Source organism: Diabrotica virgifera, chromosome 5, assembly GCF_917563875.1.
Source record: "Diabrotica virgifera virgifera chromosome 5, PGI_DIABVI_V3a".
In the NCBI taxonomy this organism is placed as follows: Eukaryota; Metazoa; Arthropoda; class Insecta; order Coleoptera; family Chrysomelidae; genus Diabrotica; species Diabrotica virgifera.
Genome location: NC_065447.1, coordinates 143,319,066 through 143,339,335, shown reverse-complemented (window position 1 = coordinate 143,339,335; position 20,270 = coordinate 143,319,066). Strand labels below are relative to the sequence as shown.

At 32.2% G+C, this 20,270-nt stretch overlaps 1 protein-coding gene across 2 annotated transcripts in view; it reads right to left on the bottom strand.

Moving 5' to 3' along the window:
- Positions 1–20,270, bottom strand: part of LOC114339972 (NFX1-type zinc finger-containing protein 1-like) — a 380,271-nt gene that overhangs the window by 29,699 nt on the left and 330,302 nt on the right. For both annotated transcript variants that reach the window (XM_050650389.1, XM_050650390.1), the window contains one exon: positions 12,474–12,712. In XM_050650389.1, the coding sequence (XP_050506346.1) occupies positions 12,474–12,712 (239 nt within the window). The remainder of the gene's footprint in view (positions 1–12,473; positions 12,713–20,270) is intronic.

Genomic DNA, 20,270 nt, shown 5'->3' with positions numbered 1-20,270 from the left:
CATACATTTTTATTGTTGAAATGTTGGTCTGATGAAAATCGGTCCGGGTTAGCCGGACTTCCGGGTTATCGGGGGCCGATTTATCGAGGTTCCACTGTATGTAGTTTTGTATTCTAAAATATTTGGAAAAAATACTGTATTTTTACCTATAAAGATACAGGTTCAATATATCGAAAATGAGTTTTGTTTTAAATACCGTCCGTATCGAGGAGGTGTTCGTTAAGAGATAAGCGCAAAATCTTGGTCCAATGCTAATTAAATCCACTAATTTTTTCGAATTCTGAGAAAACTAATAAATATTTTTGAAAAATTTAAACGCAGAATGGAAGATTACATTATTACCTAGGGCCGAAAGTCCATGAAAACTTATATAATGTTTATTTTAATAAGATAACGGGATGAAAAAATAAGAGAAAAGTTAGAGTGATTTTTAATTTCGAATATTTCATTCAAAAGAAACTTTTTGTTTATTCTAAGTAGTCCATGTGGTGAGACCGCTCCCGTCTGGAAAAATTTCTGATTAGGTTTCTTTGTGGATTCTTATTAAAAAATGTCTGCTTGAAACAAATCTGAAGGGTACCGGGGGATTTTTTGGGCAGAAATTGTTTAAACAATTTTTTTAAATAAATACAAAAGATCACGTTTTTTGCTCCGAAACATATAATTTTAAGTTTTGTGGGTGATTCTAAACAAAAAAGGTATCTTGAAAATTTTCTCAAAAATTGATAGTTTTCGAGTTATAAGCGATTTAAAATCTGAAAAATGCGAAAATACGCATTTTCGAGGCTTAAAAACTCATATTTAAATTAGTATTTTTAAGGTTGCCAGATACTTAAATTGAAGTTTCAACATTCATCTTCAAGATTCTGAAGAGTGATTGCGTCTAACCCTAATTTTAATTGTTGTTTTTTAATTGTTAAATATGCTTGTTTATCCGATTTTTTTGCCGGTGCGGTGCGCTCTATTTAAAAAATCTCCTATTTTCTTCCGAAAAATATTTTTTCTAGATTCTTTGCGACATTCTAAATAAAATAAGTTTCTTGACATTTTTCTCAAAAGTTAACAGTTTTAAAGTTATAAGCGATTTAAAATTCAAAAATGCGTTGTTTTGGCATTTTTCGGATTTTAAATTGCTTATAACTTTAAAACTATTAACTTTTGAGAAAAATGTCAAGAAACTTATTTTATTTAGAATATCCCAGAGAATATAGAAAAATATTTTTCGGAGGAAAATAGGAGATTTTAGAAATAGAACTCACCGCACCGGCAAAAAAATCGGATAAACACGCATATTTAACAATTAAAAAACAACGGTATAAATTAAAGTTAAAAGCGATCACTCTTCAGAATCTTGAAGATGAATGTTTGATCTTCAATTTAAGTATCTGGCAACCTCAAAAACACTAATATAAATATGAATTTTTAAGCCTCGAAAATGCGTATTTTCGCATTTTTCAGATATTAAATCGCCTATAACTCGACAACTATCAATTTTTAAGAAAAATTGCAAGATACCTTTCTTGTTTAGAATGACCCAGAAAACCTAAAAATATATGTTCTAGAGCAAAAAAACGTGATCTTTTGTATTTGTTTAAAAAAATTATTCAAACAATTTCTGCCCATAAATTCCGTCCGGCACCCTTCAGATTTGTTTAAAGGGGACATTTTTGAATCGGAATCCACAAAGAAACCGAATCAGAATTTTTTTCCAGACGGGAGCGGTCTCACCACATGGACTAAAGGGACTTTCGGTCCTCCGTAATAATGTAATCTTTCATTCTGGGTGTAAGTTTTAAAAAGGATTTCTTAGTTTTCTGAGGATTCGAAAAAAATGAATGCATTTACATAGCATTGGACCGAGACTTTGCGCCTACCCCATGAAGAGAGAGTTTACTGTATTTCATATTATTACTAGAATTTATTACTTTAAACTTTTTATCGCTCTTGATTCATTTTTTCGTGTATTTAATTCCATTCAATTGTAATTGTACATTCAATCTTTTACACGTTTTATTACTTTCGAAACAACAATAATTATAAAAATCGATTTTTCAGCCTACTTGGGTCAAAAAATACGCAATTTTCGGAAATTTCCTTAAATGAGAACATTTACCTACATTGTATTTAAGCTTTTAATAAGATTTTTTAAAATAATTTAGATTATTTAATAGATACATTCACCGGCACGAAAAACGGGCACCCCACAAAATGGGTCATTTTTGATGGCTCGTATCTCCTAAACCTGTTGTCCGATTTAAGTATTTTTTTAATATGTTATAGCTTTTTTTTTAGCAATATCGCTGTAATAATATTGCTTCTAGACAGGCAAATTATCATTGTATACCGATACCGGACGTACCAATCAAACTGGATTTTTTTCTCAATTTTCACAACACCCTGTGGAATATTATAGCCTTTATACAATATTGAAATTAAAACCCTACTATAGCCCCAGGTTTTCTTAACATTCAGTTTTTTTATTCATTCGCTTATGTTGGATAATAAAAAAGTTAGGGACTTAACAAGTAGCCATGTTCTTTATCAATACATGGTGTTTCTAAATAAGTGCGACAAACTTTAAGGGGTATAACGATAGTTTACTTGATAAAGTTATGTCCGCAAATTCTTGCAAATATAAAATTCTTTTGCCAAACGATCATTATTTTTTCATGCAGAATTACTCCTTAAAGTTTGTCGCACTTACTTAGAAACACCTTGTATCGATAAAGAACATGGCTAGTTGTTAAAGTCCCTAACTTTTTTATTATCCAACGTGCGAATGAATAAAAAAACAGAATGTTAAGAAAACCTGGAGCTACAGTCGGGTTTTAATTTCAATATTTTATAAAGGCTAGAATATTCCACAGGGTGTTGTGAAAATTGAGAAAAAAACCCAGTTTAATTGGTACACCAGGTATACAATAAAAATTTACCTGTCTATCAAAAAATATTATTATAGCGATATTGTTAAAGAGTAAGGCTATAACATATTAAAAATTACTTAAATCGGCCAACAGGTTTGGGAGATACGAGACATCACAAATTACCCATTTTTGAGGTGCCCGTTTTTCGTGCCGGTGAGTGTAGATTGAATTAGAAGTCCATTATAAAAAAGGAATTATAAAAAATGTATAGGTAAAATATTATAGATTAAAATAAGTACAGATAATATATAATTATAGAGATATATTATAATCACTTATTGTACCTTCATTTAAGGCTAACTCTAAAAGTAAAGCAGATCTGCTATTATTCATGTTTAAAAAACAAAAGGCACACAAAATACTAAGTACGATTAGGACCGCGAATCTAGAACAAATGAATGTCTGGAAACCGTTCCACAGGGTTGCCAAAAAACGGAAGTCACATCGAGCGGTGTGGTATACGGAAGACGCTACGCGTTGTGTACATAACCTGTATAATAGTACGGGAGCGACACTAGCGCTGGAGATATACCGTCGAACTAAAATCTGATCTTATGAGTAAGTGAGATACGATATGACTTCCAGCGAAATTTTTAATATAAGCCTTCTGATACCATCTAATAGCCAAATTCATAAAAATATAGGCAAAACGTTGTGACTTCCGAAATCGGAAGTCATAACGGTATATATGAAGTGACAACGTATTACGAGTATATACTTTGGAAGTCACATGGATACATGTATCAATATATATATATATATATATATATATATATATATATATATATATATATATATATATATATATATATATATATATCAAATAGATGAAATAGAGAATGTGGAAAAATCCCCTTACGAAATGCATATATATATATATATATATATATATATATATATATATATATATATATATATATATATATATGCATATTTGACACAAATAATATATGCATATATATGCATATTTGACATAAATAAATGCATATGCATGCATATTTGATAGAAATATTATGCATATATATGCGCATAAATCTTACTTTTCAGCCTGCATATTTGCCTGACTTTAGAAATTACCTATTGTAGCCAAACGACGACACCTCGACCTAAAGGTTTCTACATATTATCATACACTCATGGTTTCCGACACGTAGCGTACATAGGCTCCGAAAAAACTGATTTTACAAAGAGGTGTCTGATACGATACGTTCCGGACAGTATGAATTGTTCATATTTAAAACCATTAAAATCAATATTTTTCGGAAACTAAACGCTACGTGCTGGAAACCATGAGTGCATGATAATATGAAGAAACCTTTAAAGTAAAAAATATGGGCTGGCTAATCAATACAATATCGCAACTTTCATTGGAAAACAAACTGACCATCTATAAAACAATACTTAAACCATTGTGGACATACGGAATCGAGTTGTGGGGCTGTAGCAAACCATCCAACACCAAAATTCTATAGACATTTCAGTCAAATACTATTCGTATGTTAGCTAAAGCTCTATAGTACGTGCCAAACCAAACTCATCATGCAGACCTCAACATTCCTTTCATTAATGTTGTGATCACTGACCACTTCAGAAGATACATGAATCGCAGCGCAAACCATCCAAACCATCTCATAGACGAATTATTCAACCCTCCACTGATTGACAGATGCCTAAAAAGACTATGGCCAGAAAACCTAGCTGCTAGGTGAATTCTAGTAGAGAGTCGTCAATGGACGACACCTGCCACAAGTCAAAAGCTTACATCATGTTTACTTATTACTCTATTGAAGTAGATTTTAAATTAGCAATGAATAAATAAATAAAAAATGTTAAAATAAATAGTATACATAGTGTGTTCCAACGAAAATTTGACCCCCCTCCCAGAAACTCAGAAACCAAGATTTTCTTCACAATTTAAAAAACACGTCAATTTGTATTGAAAGGGGGAAGAATTTTCATGCAAAATTCATGGCCTCAAATGTAACCCCCTACGGCCCCGCATCAACCCCAGTTTTTTTTAATAGCAAATGTAGTCGAGTTGCACATCATTTGAAAGGTATTTTTTTTCTCTACACGACCCTCTATTTTTTGCCAATTTGCGGAATAATTTTAAAGATTATTTCATTCATAGGAGATTCTGACCAATAGAAAGACAGAAATCTGAATTAAATCGATAATTTTTTATAATCTCCAGTCGTTAAGTAAACACATTCAGTGACATTAATGACAATTAATGTTTTAAAAATTATAAAAGTGATGACTTTCAATCGTCAAATATTTATAAAAACTGTGTGTTTAATGGTACTTACATAAATAAATTACAATAAAATTTTGGTTTTGAACAGTTTTATTCATGAAATAATCGCAACAAATTAATATAGAGTTTTTGCTCTCGTGACACTTTGACATAATTTCACAATTAAAACTGTCAAAGTGTCACTCGGGAAAAATTCAATAATTTCAGAGCTCTTGTGCAATTACTACTGATAATTTTCTATTTATCTAATTTATAATAAATTTGTTAAGGCCAAAATTACCTTCAAACTTACAACGTAAATTAAAAAAAATAGTGTCGTGTAGAGAAAAAAATTACCTTTGAAATAATGTGCCACTCAACCACACTTGCTATTTAAAAAAAAGTGGGGGTTGCTGCAGGACAGTAGGGGGTTACATTTGAGGGCATGAATTTTGCATGAAAACTCATCCCCCTCATAGTATAAATTGACGTGTTTTTTTTTTAATTTTGAAGAAGCTCTTGGTTTCTGAGGGGTCTAATTTTCGTCGGAACAGACTGTATAAAAGTATAACTAGATATTAAGGTCTTTAAAACACGGGCGATTTTTCGAAATAGAGCAAGTGTTTTAAAGAATAATTATCCACGAATACTTTACGCTATTTTTTTTATTGGTACACTTTGAAATCATGTATTATTACTACAAAAAAAGTTAAATAAGGGCTAGTAATATAAAATTGTTGAATTTTAGATGTACCTCAGTATACCTACCTACCATTCGTTGTTATAGAAATGAGAATAACAAAAATTAATTTGCAATATGTCACATAAGATTAAGGGCCGGTATTTCCAACCGCACTTAAGCCAAAGCTTACTTTAAGCCTGAGCTTAAGCATAGATGCCTGTATTTCCACATCAATTTGAGGCTTAAGCGTAGGCTTAAACCAAATAATTTTAAGGTAGCGCGGGAGTTGGTTTAAGCCTTTGCATAAAATTTGTGTTGTTTTTTGACGTTATTTCTATAGATTAATAATTTGAAAACCAATTTACGTAATAACGTTATTATTGGATTATTAACGATTATTAAAATTCTTATTCCTTTTGGAAGGTGTAGGCACTTGAAAATTATTTATTTCTACAATGTTTGGTATATTTATTTTACAAAAGTAAACTTACATTCCAATTTGACATTTTAAGGAATATATTAAATAAACAAAATTACAAAGACGGATCTATTGCTTATGCAAAATAACAATAAAAATATAACCAGAGAAAATATAGACAATAAACTATAATAACAACACATGTACCATGTACACAAAATTGAGTGAAGTATGTAAATGACATTGATACACATGACAAGATAAAACTAAATGTCAACAGTAGTAGTTTTCACCTCAGAACAGTTAGTTCTGGCATTTTGAAGTATTCAGAGGTACCAAACCAATTAACTTTACAGTTGAGCATCAGTTTAGTTAAGGAAATGATGGAAATAAGGCACCCGCCTTAAGCTTCTCCTTAACTTTTGACACAGGCTTAGCTAAGCAAAAGCTTAAGTAGCTGTTAAAATACCGGCCCTAATTGTTATAACTGGTTGTATATTGCTTAAAAATAAGTTCTAACACTGAATACTTAAATAGTAAAGCAGAATCGCGGTTAATACCGCAAAAATTGGAAGACGCTTTTAAAAAAGAATATATAGTCCGTCCGCTATAACTTTTCCCATGCGGTACGATTCATTTTCAATAAAATTAAGTCAAAACAAAAAGTGAAACGTACGCCGATGTGTGTAGTATATAGTATACAGTATACAAAATGTATATACACATCGACGTTCGTTTTAATTTATGTTTTGACTTAATTTGATTGAAAATGAATCGTACCGCATGGGAAAAGTTATAGCGGACGGACTATATGTAAGTTCATTAAAAGAAGAACAAAAGGTAACAGATACAGATGAACGAGTTGTGCTTGCTTACCTTCAGAAAATGACGGAACAGTAAAACCCGTCGACTATCCATTCGATATTGCAAAGTACGTTGAAGATAAACAAAGGGGTCGATTTAAAATCATTTGTGAATGTGCCTTATGCACGCATTCATGAAGGCAATTAGCAAGAATGACGTGGCCAAGAAAGCGTATGTATTCAAAGAAGCCGACTTGCGGAAGATTTTAACAGAGACACCGGACATTAAGTACGTATTTATGTCTGAAAGTGGTAGGAATTTTCGGTATCTTTGGCTCTTGCAGAAGATGTGAATTGTACGATTTACGCTTATATGACATCAAGGAAGAAGGAAGCGTATTGCTTATTATTATCAGACCATCTAAGACTGTGATGGCTCGATAGTGATCCAATTAATTACATACAGTGCGCTGGAATAAGTGTTATACCTTCCCCCATCCCCACCCATATTAACTTCTTTATTTTAGCACATAAGCAAAACGCTCGGACAGTTCGATTTTTAAAATAATCATAGCATATTATGGCGTCTATGATTCGAACTTTACGCGATTCCTCTTCAGGTGACAGGCATAACTTTGATTTTTTTAAATGGTAAAGTAGGTACATCACGTGACACCTAATTTAAAAGCTTTTGGAATACTGATTACAAAAATGTATAATCCTTTTTGAGAGCGTATAGGTACGCAAAATTTCGGTCGAATTATTTTTAACTGCAATCAGTTTTTTAATCCGGAGAAACTCAATAAGTATTTTTGAAAAATTTAAACAAAGAATGAAAAATTTAATTTAAAATTATTTAAAAAAATTTAATTTAAACATTACTACCGAGGGCTGTAAGTTCCTTAAAATAAACAAAAAGTTTCTTTTGAATGATATATTTTAAATTAAAAATCACACTCAATTTTCTCTTTTTTTCACCCCTGTAACTTATTAAAATAAACATTATAAATATAAGTTTCCAGGGACTTGCGGCCCACTGTAATAATGTAATCTTTCTTTCTGCGTTTAAATTTTTTAAATAATATACTTATTCTTTTTCTCAGGAATCGAAAAAAATGAACGCATTTAAAAAGAATTCGACCGAAATTTTTCGCCCGCGCTCTCAAAAAGGATTAAAGTAGGTATTATACATTGTTGTAATCAGTATTTCAAAAGCTTTTAAATAAAGTATCACATGATGTATTTTCCTATATAAAAAAAATCAACGTTAGGACTGCCGCCTGAGGAGGGATAGCGAAAGTTCGAAATATTGATGCTATAATCAGGCCCGGCCCTAGGGATTTTGCCGCTTTGGGCAAGATCGACGACCGCCGCCCCTCCCCCTTGGTATACCTAAAAACTCAAAAATTTCACCATGGCTCTTACTTTGCTGAAATATATCACTTAATGCATTAACGTTTGTCTATAATTTTTAAATAGAAGTCAACTTTATATCGTGTCTCTGGATCTAGATCCATACTTTCATCTTCACCCTCCTTTTCGGATTCTCATTTTCTAACTTTGATGAGCCTTTTTGCGTCTGTCAAATAGCCCTGGAATTTTAAAACACTTCCGAGAGACTTAAAATGGATTTCCGATTTTTCAAGTAAACTGGTAGCTTGATACGCTCCCATATCAATACTCTGCATATGCGACTACGTTGATGTGAAGTAAAATGTCATGCCATATTACCACAGAGCAAAGAAAAGTAAAATCACGAATTTGATTTGCCAAACAGCTTGCCTCATGAGCAACCATTTTATCGTTTTTATTCACAGTGATTTCTACAAGAGCATCGTAAATTTCTTCAATTTGGTCTCTAATGGGAGTAATTGCATCAATTATTCTACTTTCCCATATACTTTCGGACAAAGGTTTCCATGTTAGGCTAGAAATATGATTTTTCAGCATAGTCCAACGATGAATAGATGCTGAGAAAAACTTGTAAATTTTGTCACTAAGGAAAATAAAGAAACTGCAAACTGTAAGGCTTTAGCAGCATCGTTCACGACTAAGTTAAGTGAATGGCTAGAACATGGGACAAAAAATGCTCTAGGATTCATTTTCAAAATTCTGTTTTGAACTCCCAAGTTCTTCTCTTCCATGCTTACCCCATTATCATTCCCTTGTCCTCTTATATCTTCCAAAGGTATTCCCAGTTCATTCTGGGACTCTGTTGCCCGATTTCACCAATGATACCTAAACAGTTGCCTTATTAAGTAATTCTTATCGATAGGAACTTCTTAAGTCAATACTTAGGAACAATTGCATTTCACAACTAAAAGAAGTGCTTATCTAGGAAATGCTTTCCTAGGTATTACCTAGGGTACGTTTGAACTATTTTTGATAAATAAAAAGAAGAATAAGATGACATTTCCTTACTTTTTCGATTATTTGTCATTATTGTTAGTTTGCCAATTTGGTTTTGTTCAGTTTTGTACTGTTATAGTTATTTTATTTAGTAGTTAGATATTTGTGCATTAAGTTTGTATATAATAAATATAGTCTTGTATGTTATTTGTATATGTACAGTGAAATGGAGGAAAATAAAAGAGTTGTAAATTTCACATATGACGAAAAATTGAAGTTAGTTGAATTGTCATTAATGAAATAATTTTAAAATAAATAATATGTTAAAAATTGCTTTTTATTATTAATTTTTTTATGACACACTTTTAGTTATATCATGAATTGGTTTTTTGCCCGATTTCACCAACGATACCTAAACAGTTGCCTTATTAAGTAATTCTTATCGATAGGAACTTCCTACGTCAGTACTTAAGAGCAATAGCGTTTCACAACTAAAAGAACTGTTTATCTAGGAAATTCTTTCCTAGGTATTAATTCGGATACGTTTGAACTATTTTTGATAAATAAAAAGAAGAATAAGATGACATTACCTTACTTTTTTGATTATTTGTCAAAATTGTGTGTTTGCTAAGTTGGTTTTATTCAGTTTTGTACCTACTGTTATAGTTATTTTATTTAGTAGTTATATTATTTGTGAATTCAGTTTGTTAAGTTTTGTATGTTATTTGTATATGTACAGTTAAATGGAGGAAAAGAAAAGAGTTGTAAATTTCACATATATGACGAAAAATTAAAGTTAGGTGAATTGTCATTAATGAAATAATTTTAAAATAAATACCATGTTTATTTCAAAAAGTGCTTCTTTTATTATTAATTTTTAATGATAGACTTTTAGTGATATCATGAATGGGTTTTTGAAACACAACACTAGTTTGTTAGGTAGTAGGTAGACTACATAATTTTGTTAACAGACCTATAAAAAACTCCAAAGGATTTTCTATATTTTCCAACACATATTATATTAATAATATAAAAGAAAATACAAAATTACAACTAATAATGTACCTAATATTACAGAATAACAGAAAAATTAAGGTAAGAAGCAAATTATTGACAAACGCCACAAGTACATTAGTCAAAATTGTAAAAATATAACCCGACTGTCAACGATAAGTAATACCTAAAGTTTAGGGAGATAGAAATCCGTATCCTAACGTAAGGTAATGCTTAAGCGGTTTAGGCAATTCTTATCGTATGGTGAAATCCGTTTTAGAGTTAGGAAGTACCTAAATCCACTTAGGTAATTCTTAAATATTTAGGTATCGTTGGTGAAATCGGGCATGTAACTCCCAAGGCAGTGGTTTCCACTACAGGCACAAATCCAAGAAAATGTTCTTCAATTTTAACACTTTGTGAACAAGAACCTAAATCGACAAAATGTACAACAATAATAGTCATCTGTTCCACCCCAGCAATATCAGATATACAATCTAAAATTATGCTATAATACTTTGCTGATTTCAAAAAGTTTATAATTTTATTTTTGATTTGGTCATGGAGGAGCTGAATAATTTCGTTTTGAATACGTTTTCCCAAGTAGTGATGCTGCTTGTTACTCCCATTAGTTATTCTCCTAATGTGCTCTTGTAACAGAGAATCAAAATGAGACTGTTGTGTGCTAAGAACTGTATTTATTGATATAGGTCGTTGTATTACATTTTTCCAATGACCAGTTTCTGAATTTAGAACTTTTTGTGTTTCTTCGCATCTATGATTTTGCCCGATTCTAGTCTAACTGCTAGTTCTACCCACTGTCGCTGTGACTGTAGATGAGCTGGAGACTTAGCGTGGCTGGACAAAGCTTCAGCCATATGTTTCTAATTATTATATCCATTTTCAGTAAAGTTAATTTTAAGGGAATTTCAGTGAATTTAGTTTAGTTCTGATCCTACTATTCTTATGCGATGAAGAAGAAGGCGGTGTTGTCAATTTTCCGTCGAATTGTAATTCCGAACCTTGCAATTGTTATTGTTTCACTTACTTAATTCTCGTTTTTACAGTTGCATTTTTGCCGCTCTTTTTCATAATATTGATTTTTTATAATATTAAAAACATAAGTTATTATTTCTTCAATTTCAAAAATTGGCTGTCCTCTAAAATTTGCCTCCCCTGAATTTGCGACCTGGGCAGCCGCCCAGTTAGCCCACCCCTGGGGCCGGGCCTGGCTATAATATACTATGGTTATTTTAAAAATCGGCCTGTCCGAGCGATTTGCATAGGTGTTGAAAATAAATTAGTTAATAGGGGTGGGATGAGGGGGAGGGGGTGGACTCTTAGTCGAGCGTTCTGTATGTGCGTTTGATGAAGTATTTATTCAGTCCCAAAAATCTAAATACAGATCGAGTTTTCTTACAGTATGATAAAGGGAAGTGCACTAATCAAGTAGTTAGCACTTAATCAAGTAATACATTTAGATCACGTCCCTTGCAAATTACACGGTATACAAAATTGGACGATCCTGAGAAATACACCGGACATGCGTTTCGACGTACGTCCGCTACAATTATGGCGAATAGTAGTATCACAATAGATCGAATCCAACGACAAGTAGGATGGAAATCGGCAGCTGTGGTGACTGGTTACGTTGAAGAGAGGATCACCAATAAGAAGAATTTTTCAAACATTATTAATGTGCCATTAATGGAAGTACAACCTCATTGGTTTCCAAGAATATCGGTAATATTAATTTGAACAGCATCTCCTCTGATTTAAAAAACGGAAGTATAACTATTTCAAACAATAGCAACTATACTTTTCACATTCATTTAAAATATTAAGATTTTCAAATATTTGAATAGAGCTTATAAAACATTAATTTGTTAGCAATATATTATTCATATTTTCATTTGAAAGTTGGATTTAACCACGCTGAGGCCCTGAGGCGTACTTTAAATAAGTAAAATGGGGTACCAATAACGAAAATAAAGAAAAAAATATTAAACAATATAACATATTTTACAAATAAATTTTTAAGAGTGATAGTGGTTTAAAATTGACTTACACTGACGTAACCACTGCTCCACCACAATCTGCAATACAATATATATGTCCATTGGGGCATTTATACCAATGGCCTTGTGTAAAACCCATCGCTTTTACAATGTCTTTCCTTTCGGCGTCAGTTACAGCAATGTTTGAAGCAGTTTCCTTTTTTAAAGCTTCTAAATGTGTTTTAGCATTATCGTTTATAGACTTAGTAAATCGCTGGGGACCATCCAAAAGTTGTGTTACTGTTTCAACCTAAAAGATATTACAAAATATTTGTATTATACAGGGTGTTTCATTAACAATTATTGTCCATATCGTAACTGTAGAAACTTTAGCACAAAATAGGAAGATTTAACCTAAAACACTTAAATAAAATATTCTTCCTTACCGAGATACAGAGTGTTTTATTACAAATATTCTAAAATGATTTTAGCCCATTGTTTTAACACGTTACAATATTTTTTGTTGAAACTTGACAAACAGTTTACACGTGTTAGGGTACTTTAACTGGGGTTAAAAGATAGTTTTCCGCTGTTGCCAGAGGCGTGCTATAGGGGTATATACTTCCTATTCGCCAATTTTTCCAATCACTTTCTACGCCACTGTCGTAATAATCATTTCAGCATATTTTTTTGATTCTTTGTTACTTTTTACGTAAATATCATCCTTTAGTCTCATTGCGATAGTGTAAGTAATTTTCAAGTTATTTGCGTTTAAAAGTAATGGATTCAATAAGATTATGTGTATTTTAAACGCATAATCTGAATGTTTAAAATACATAATCTTATTGAATCCATTATCTTTAAACGCAAATAACTTGAAAACTACTCACTCTATCGCATCGAGTCAAAAGGATAATATTTACGTAAAAAGGAACAAAGAATCAAAAAAACATGCTGAAATGATTATTACGACAGTGGCGTAGATTGTAAGGGGAAAAGGGGGCGAAAAGGAAGTATATATCCCTATAGCACGCCTCTGACAACAGCGGAAAACTATATTTTAACCCTAGTTAAAGTATACTAACATATGTGTAAACTGATTGTCAAGTTTCAACAAAAAATATTGTAATTTGTTAAAACAAAGGGCTAAAATCATTTTAGAATATTTGTAATAAAACATGTATCTCGGTAAGGAAGAATATTTTATTTAAGTGTTTTAGGTTAAATATTCCTATTTTGTGCTAAGGTTTCTACAGTTACGATATGGACAATTGTTAATTAAACACTCTGTATAGATTATTACCGAACTTACTATGTATAACTAGACTAAATGTCAGTAATAGAAAATATAGAAAGTGATTTTTTAATAATATATTGTTACTATGGAAGGCTTACAATTTTGAACATCTTTAACAACAAAATACTTGGATCACAGAATATATTATCCTGATGTATTCTCTGCTTGGATCTTCTACAAATACACAATAAATAACTTTTTATTAAGTTCACGTCTTAAATCAATTATTTATCAAATACACTATATGTATATCAATATTATTTAATCACCAACTCAAAATATTCTCGATGCCATGTCAAATATTTAAAATTGTCACTGATTGTCACTGTCTGACTGACAGTATGCTGACAATATTCTATTCGACTGAGTGCGTTGTATGACAAAGATAGATTTGGAAATATTACCACAGACATTGTGTTCATTTTTTTCGAATCCTGAAAAAACCAATAAATATTTTTGAAAAATTTAAACGTAGAATGAAAGGCTATATTATTACCGAGGACCGAAAGTCCCTTAGAATAAATAAAAAGTTTATTTTGAATGAGATACTTTAAATTAAATATCACACTAAATTTTCTCTTAGTTTTTCACCCCTGTAACTTATTAAAATAAACATTATAGAAGTTCTCAGAGACTTTCGGCCTTCGCCAATATCATAATCTTTCATTTTGCGTTTAAATGTTTCAAAAATACTTATTAGTTTTCTCAGGATTCGACAAAAATGAATCCCCATTTGAATAGCATTGCAGCCGAAAATACGTACCCATCCTCTTAATGTACAGATAGTCGAAGATGACATAAACTCAAAGTATATACATGGGCATACCATGTGTGTACTTTGTTTTTTTTTTCGTATTGAGATCAAGTCCATTTTCTCTACTCATATCTGATATGCTGGAGTTCTTTGCAAATTATCTAAGCTATTTGCAAAAACTACTGCTTAGTCGGCATATCTAATGATTTTTAGAGGCACTCTATTCTGCATGCGTGAAAACGTAAGATGTCTTGTTCTGCTCTAGCACCACGTATTGTGTTTGTTCCTCAATTTTCTGAAGGCGCTTGAGTAACAATTTCGGACATTTGCCTTGGGAGAGGGGCAACTTCCAATAAAACACCAACTCCTAAATACATAAAATAGATAAACCCAAACTACATTCGGAAAAATGAAAGAATACCCATGAACGATCACATCAATCACTTATTTTGTATTTGCTATCTTTTTCTATAACAAACGTTTGTTATTTATAGAAAAAGACAGCAAATACAAAACAAGTGATTGATGTGATCGTTCATGGGTATTCTTTAATTTTTCCGACTGTACAAGACGTACATAATAACATGTGTAATAAGTTCCCTTAATTTTCCTAACTGTCGAGTTAATTGGGTTGAATTTGTCTGTCTGTAGTAAGTTTCATGTCAGCTAATATATTTTTTATGTTTCAACAATTTTTTTTAATTCTGGACCGTGTTACAGGGGGAATTAGCCTATTCTCCCTAGATCCGCCGCTGTTCAGGAGTTTTCTAAAGATAAGGCGGAACTACAGCTACAAAAAAAATATGCTGGTATTGAAGTCTGAACCATTCAAGAAAACATGATAATTATTATGTCGCTGTAACAACACATTTTCTATCGCACTTCTTCAGATTTTTGAGTACTTTTCGGTGGTTTTCCTAAGACTAAAATACGATGCATCTATTTTTAACCACAAATTCATATGCAACTTGCAAACATGCATGAAGAAAATGAGTCTCTCTTCTATTAGATATTAGATAATAATAGATATTTTCATTCACTTGACCGTGAATTAGTGCACTTAACGTAAACCGAGTACCTGAATTTAAGAACTTCAGAAGGTTGAAGCTCGAGAATAATAGCTTTTCAGACCTAGGTGCCCTGGACTTTTTAATCTACTCCCTGATAATTATCATTGACCGGGACCACTTTTCCATAAGGAGTGTTGCGGGGTCCTTTTCGTATATAATATCATAAGAGAGAAAATTTTACCGGCAATATTTTCGACTGGTATGAAAGTTCGTTGCCTGGAAATTTTCGTGCATTAAATTTTGACAGTTAAATCACAAGACGTCAGTCGAGTGATTTTGTCAAAATTTCATAAGCAAAAATTACCAAAAGGCAACAAACTTGAATAAAACCAGAAGAAAATTTTGCCAGTAAATAATTTTCTCTAGAATGATATTCAACAAGGCTATTTCACGAGACAATTATTGCACCATATCAAGGAAATATCTTTATTTATTTGTTAACAATATTAAATGTACAATTATTATAAGCTATAGTAGTTTACCCATTCTTTTCTACCAAAGCATGATTTTGTGTATTATTGACCTGTAGCATTTGGGAACCCGAAGGTCCAGCTTCATTTGTTGTTCTGAGATTTTCGATCACCTTCTGGTGGTGACTAGAATCCAGCTGCATATATCGTCTTAGAGAGCTTGCATTTGAGTGACCCATTAATTTAATTAACTCCTGTTCAGAAACACCTTGCTTGAACAAGGCTGACACAGCTGATGATCGATGAGAATGGTTTGTTATTTTATGTTTTTTGAAGTTATACTTCTTTAGGCGCGATCGAGAGTAAAATTTCATAATACTGCGCGCATGCGCATACAGACAGTATGGCGTTTAGTTGCTGAATCTTTCAAGTTATGTATAAATTAATATATCAGTGCAAGAAAAGGTGTGAAAAGAATATATTGGTGTTTTTAGTAAATTTATTATAATTTTTGTGTCTTTGGATTTGTCTTCATCAGGAGTAAGATAAGTATTATTAAAACATTTTATTGTATATTTATTATACTTCACCTTCCAGTCTGTTTGTTACCGTAAATTGTCATTAGGTACGTTCGAACCGATACAGACACAGTCCTCGTAGCGTATTTGGTATAGCATTCGGCCAGAGATCGAGAGGTCTTGAGTTCGAGTCCGGAGCAATCCTATACTTTTTTTAAATTTTTTTGAAAGCGGTAAGCACAAAATTAATTTGGTGTTTAAAAAAATTAAAACAAACTGTTTAAAGTATATTTATTTGTAAGAAATCATATAATAGAAGTATAACTTCTTACGTGCGTACAAAGTACACACACTTTCTTTTTTTGTGTCTATTCCAATTTTTTCAGCTGACATTTTTGCCCATTTAGATACGGTGTTGATTCCAAGTGGACAGTTTTTGAACCTTCCAGTTGGGGTGAACGGTAAGAAAGAGTCGATCTGATAAAATCTTTGGTTCCCTTTTTTCCATTAATTTCAAAAATAATCTAACTGAGCATAAATTTTCGTTTGATGAATTTCTTACCGGCCATTTGATGCTTGCAAAACTTTTCGAACTGCCTTGATTTGTTTTGAGAAAAATGCTGTGGTATTCAATTCGGCCCATAAATTCTCCCATAACATCAAATTCCTTCTGGAAAAAGTGAATCTTGCAGTTTACGGCCTCATTGCCTCTCCAAGCAAGTTCAAATGAGAAAAGGTGAAAAATTTTTTTTGTGCTCCATCGGGGGTTTCCTCGTCGTAACTTTGGATGATTTTTAATAGTTCTTCGGTGGAAAATGCTTTTGAACTAAGTTTTCTTTTTTCTTGACCAGTTTGAAGCTGCCTACGCTTGGTATCTCTGGCCAATCTTGCACATTTGAAATATATATCTGTGAACGGGTCGATTTTTATGCCGTACTCCGTAAAATATTTTTCTTGTACCATTTTTGCTGTAGTATTCCACATTGACTTTACAGACGACTCTTTATAGTCTTCGTCATTGCCTCTTTTCATGTTAAAGGCATAATCCTCGAGAATTTTTGCTAGTTTCGTTATGGTAGTACATCTTTCAAACGTAAAATTTCTCACCCGTAGGAACTCCGAAAATTGGGTCCAAATAGAGCTTCTGGACCTCTGCGTGTTCAATGGGACATTTTCCGAAACCAATTTTTTGATTTCTTCACCTGACTGGCATCCAAATCTTGATTTTTCGTCTGGATTCATTACATCTGTCCAAAATTGATTACGCCTCAATAACGTTTGTCAGCATCTGTCAGGAAGCCCTTTTGCAAGCAAATGAAGGAATCGTAATCAATGGAGAGGTTGTAAATAATATTCGATACGCAGACGACACTGTACTAGTTACAAGAACAGTAGAAGAATGACAACGATTACTTACAAACATAAATATTGCTTGCAACAATTATGGCATAAACATTAATATCAAAAAAACCAAGTATATGGTCTTCAGTAAAATCATGACACAACCAGCACATATTAGTATAAACGGCATTCAAATTGAAAAAGTATTAAGTTAAAATACTTGGGAACTTTAATAAACGAAACTGGAGACCAAAACAATGAAATAAAAAGACGTATCGAAATTGCCAGGGCCACCTTCATAAAGATGAGAAAATTATTCTGCAACAGAGATATAAGCATCCCTCTACGATTAAGAATGCTAAGTGGCTACGTATTTAACACTCTATTATACGGTGTAGAGGCCTGGACTCTCAAACAGAACAACATAAAAAATATTGAAAGTTTCGAGATGTGGTGCTACCGTCGAATGCTGAAGATAAGTTAGAATAGAATAGAATAGAAATATGCTTTATTGTCATGCTCACCAAAAAAGTTTCATCAGTGTTAACATATTTAAAAGACATCAAATTGTATAATATTAAATTAAATTGTATTATATATTTAATGTAATACTTTGTATTGTCATATCCACTAATAACCCTGCGCGGTTGATGTGGTTTTGTGTTTTAAATAAAAAAAAAAAAAATCTATTGCAAAATTAAAAAAAAATTGCAAATTGCGTAATCTACCTTAAGAAATTTAATAAGTGATTTAATAAGTTATGCTGCTGCATATGACACTCAAATATAGATTAAGATTCTACTTATACATAAGAATACTGTAATTTCTTAGTTATTGGTTAAGAAACTCTGCTATTGAATAATATGGTCTTTCAGATAAATAGGCTTTTGTCATTTTACGGAACTTGGGGAAAGATGTTGCAGATTTAAGTTGTAGAGGGAGATGGTTGTATAGTTTTTTTGCAGAATATAATATAGATTTCTTTACTAACTCACTGGACGGGATCGGTAAATAGATGTCAAAAGTAGAATTTCTGGTGGAATAGTCATGTCTAGGTCTTTCTGGAAAGACATGTAGATGTTTACGAATTAAGCAAACAGTTTCTAAAATATATAAAGAAGGTAATGTTAGAATTCTGTGATCTTTAAAGTAGCTTCTGCAATGTGTTGTTCTTCTGAGGCCAAACAGATATCTGATTGCTCTTTTTTGCAATTTAAAAATAACATCGGATTGGGCAGCTGTACCAAAACCCCAAAAAGGCAGACCATATCGAAGATGGGACTCGAACAATGAAAAGTATGTTATTTTGGAAGAGGCTAAATCCATTTCCTTCGAGACAGATCTTATTGCAAAGCAAGCTGAGGATAGTTTCTTGCTTAACACATCGATATGAAGGGACCATTTAAGGTTGCTATCTAAAAAAATACCAAGAAACTTTACAGAATCAACGATACTGATCTGGCTGTTATGAAGAGGTAAGGGTTGAAGAGTTCCTTTATAGGGTAATGCGACTGTTTTATCTACGTTAAAAGAGAGTAAATTAGAATCTGACCAGGATTTTATTGTGAGTAGATCAGAAGTTATAGTAGCATGAAGAGTTGCGATATTTGAGTTGCTCCAAGTGATACTGGTATCGTCAGCAAAAAGAAAAACTTTTCCATCGATTTTTAAACTAGTGATGTCATTAATAAAGATAAGGAAAAGTAGAGGACCCAATACTGAACCTTGTGGTACCCCACATACAACATTTCTGAGACTAGAGTCTGTATCATTTGCTCTAACCAGTTGTTTCCTATTTTCCAAGTAAGATTGAAACCAGTTCAAAGAAATACCTCGAATTCCATAGAAATCTAGTTTTTTTATCAAAATGTCGTGATTTACACAATCAAAAGCTTTGGCATAATCACAAAAAACAGTGGCAGTGTGGAGATTATTGTTTAATGCTTGATAAACCTCATGTAGTACAGAAAACATGGCATCGGTGGTACATTTATTATTTAAAAAGCCGAACTGATTTTGTGATAAAATCTTGTTATCAACGAGAAAGGACATAAGTCGGGCTTTTATGAGTCTTTCAATAATTTTGGAGAGTACCGGTAGTAATGCAATAGGTCTATAATTGCAGGCAATAGATTTTTCACCACCCTTATGAAGAGGAATAATGATGGCCGTCTTTAGGCACTCTGGAAATTTACCTTTCTCAAAAGAATCATTTATTAGAGAGATGAGGACTCCCAACACATTGTCTGGGAGATTTGAGAAAATTTTTATGGATAGTCCATCGGTACTACAGGAAGATTTGCTTTTGATACTCTTGATTGTTTGGATCAGTTCAGATTTACCAATCGGTCTTATAAAGAATGAATTCGAAACCTTTCTTGAATTAGGGAGATAGGAAATGGGATCTTGTTGTGACACAATAGTTGATGTTATCTTTTTACTCACATTAACAAAGTATTCATTTAGATTTTCTGGGTC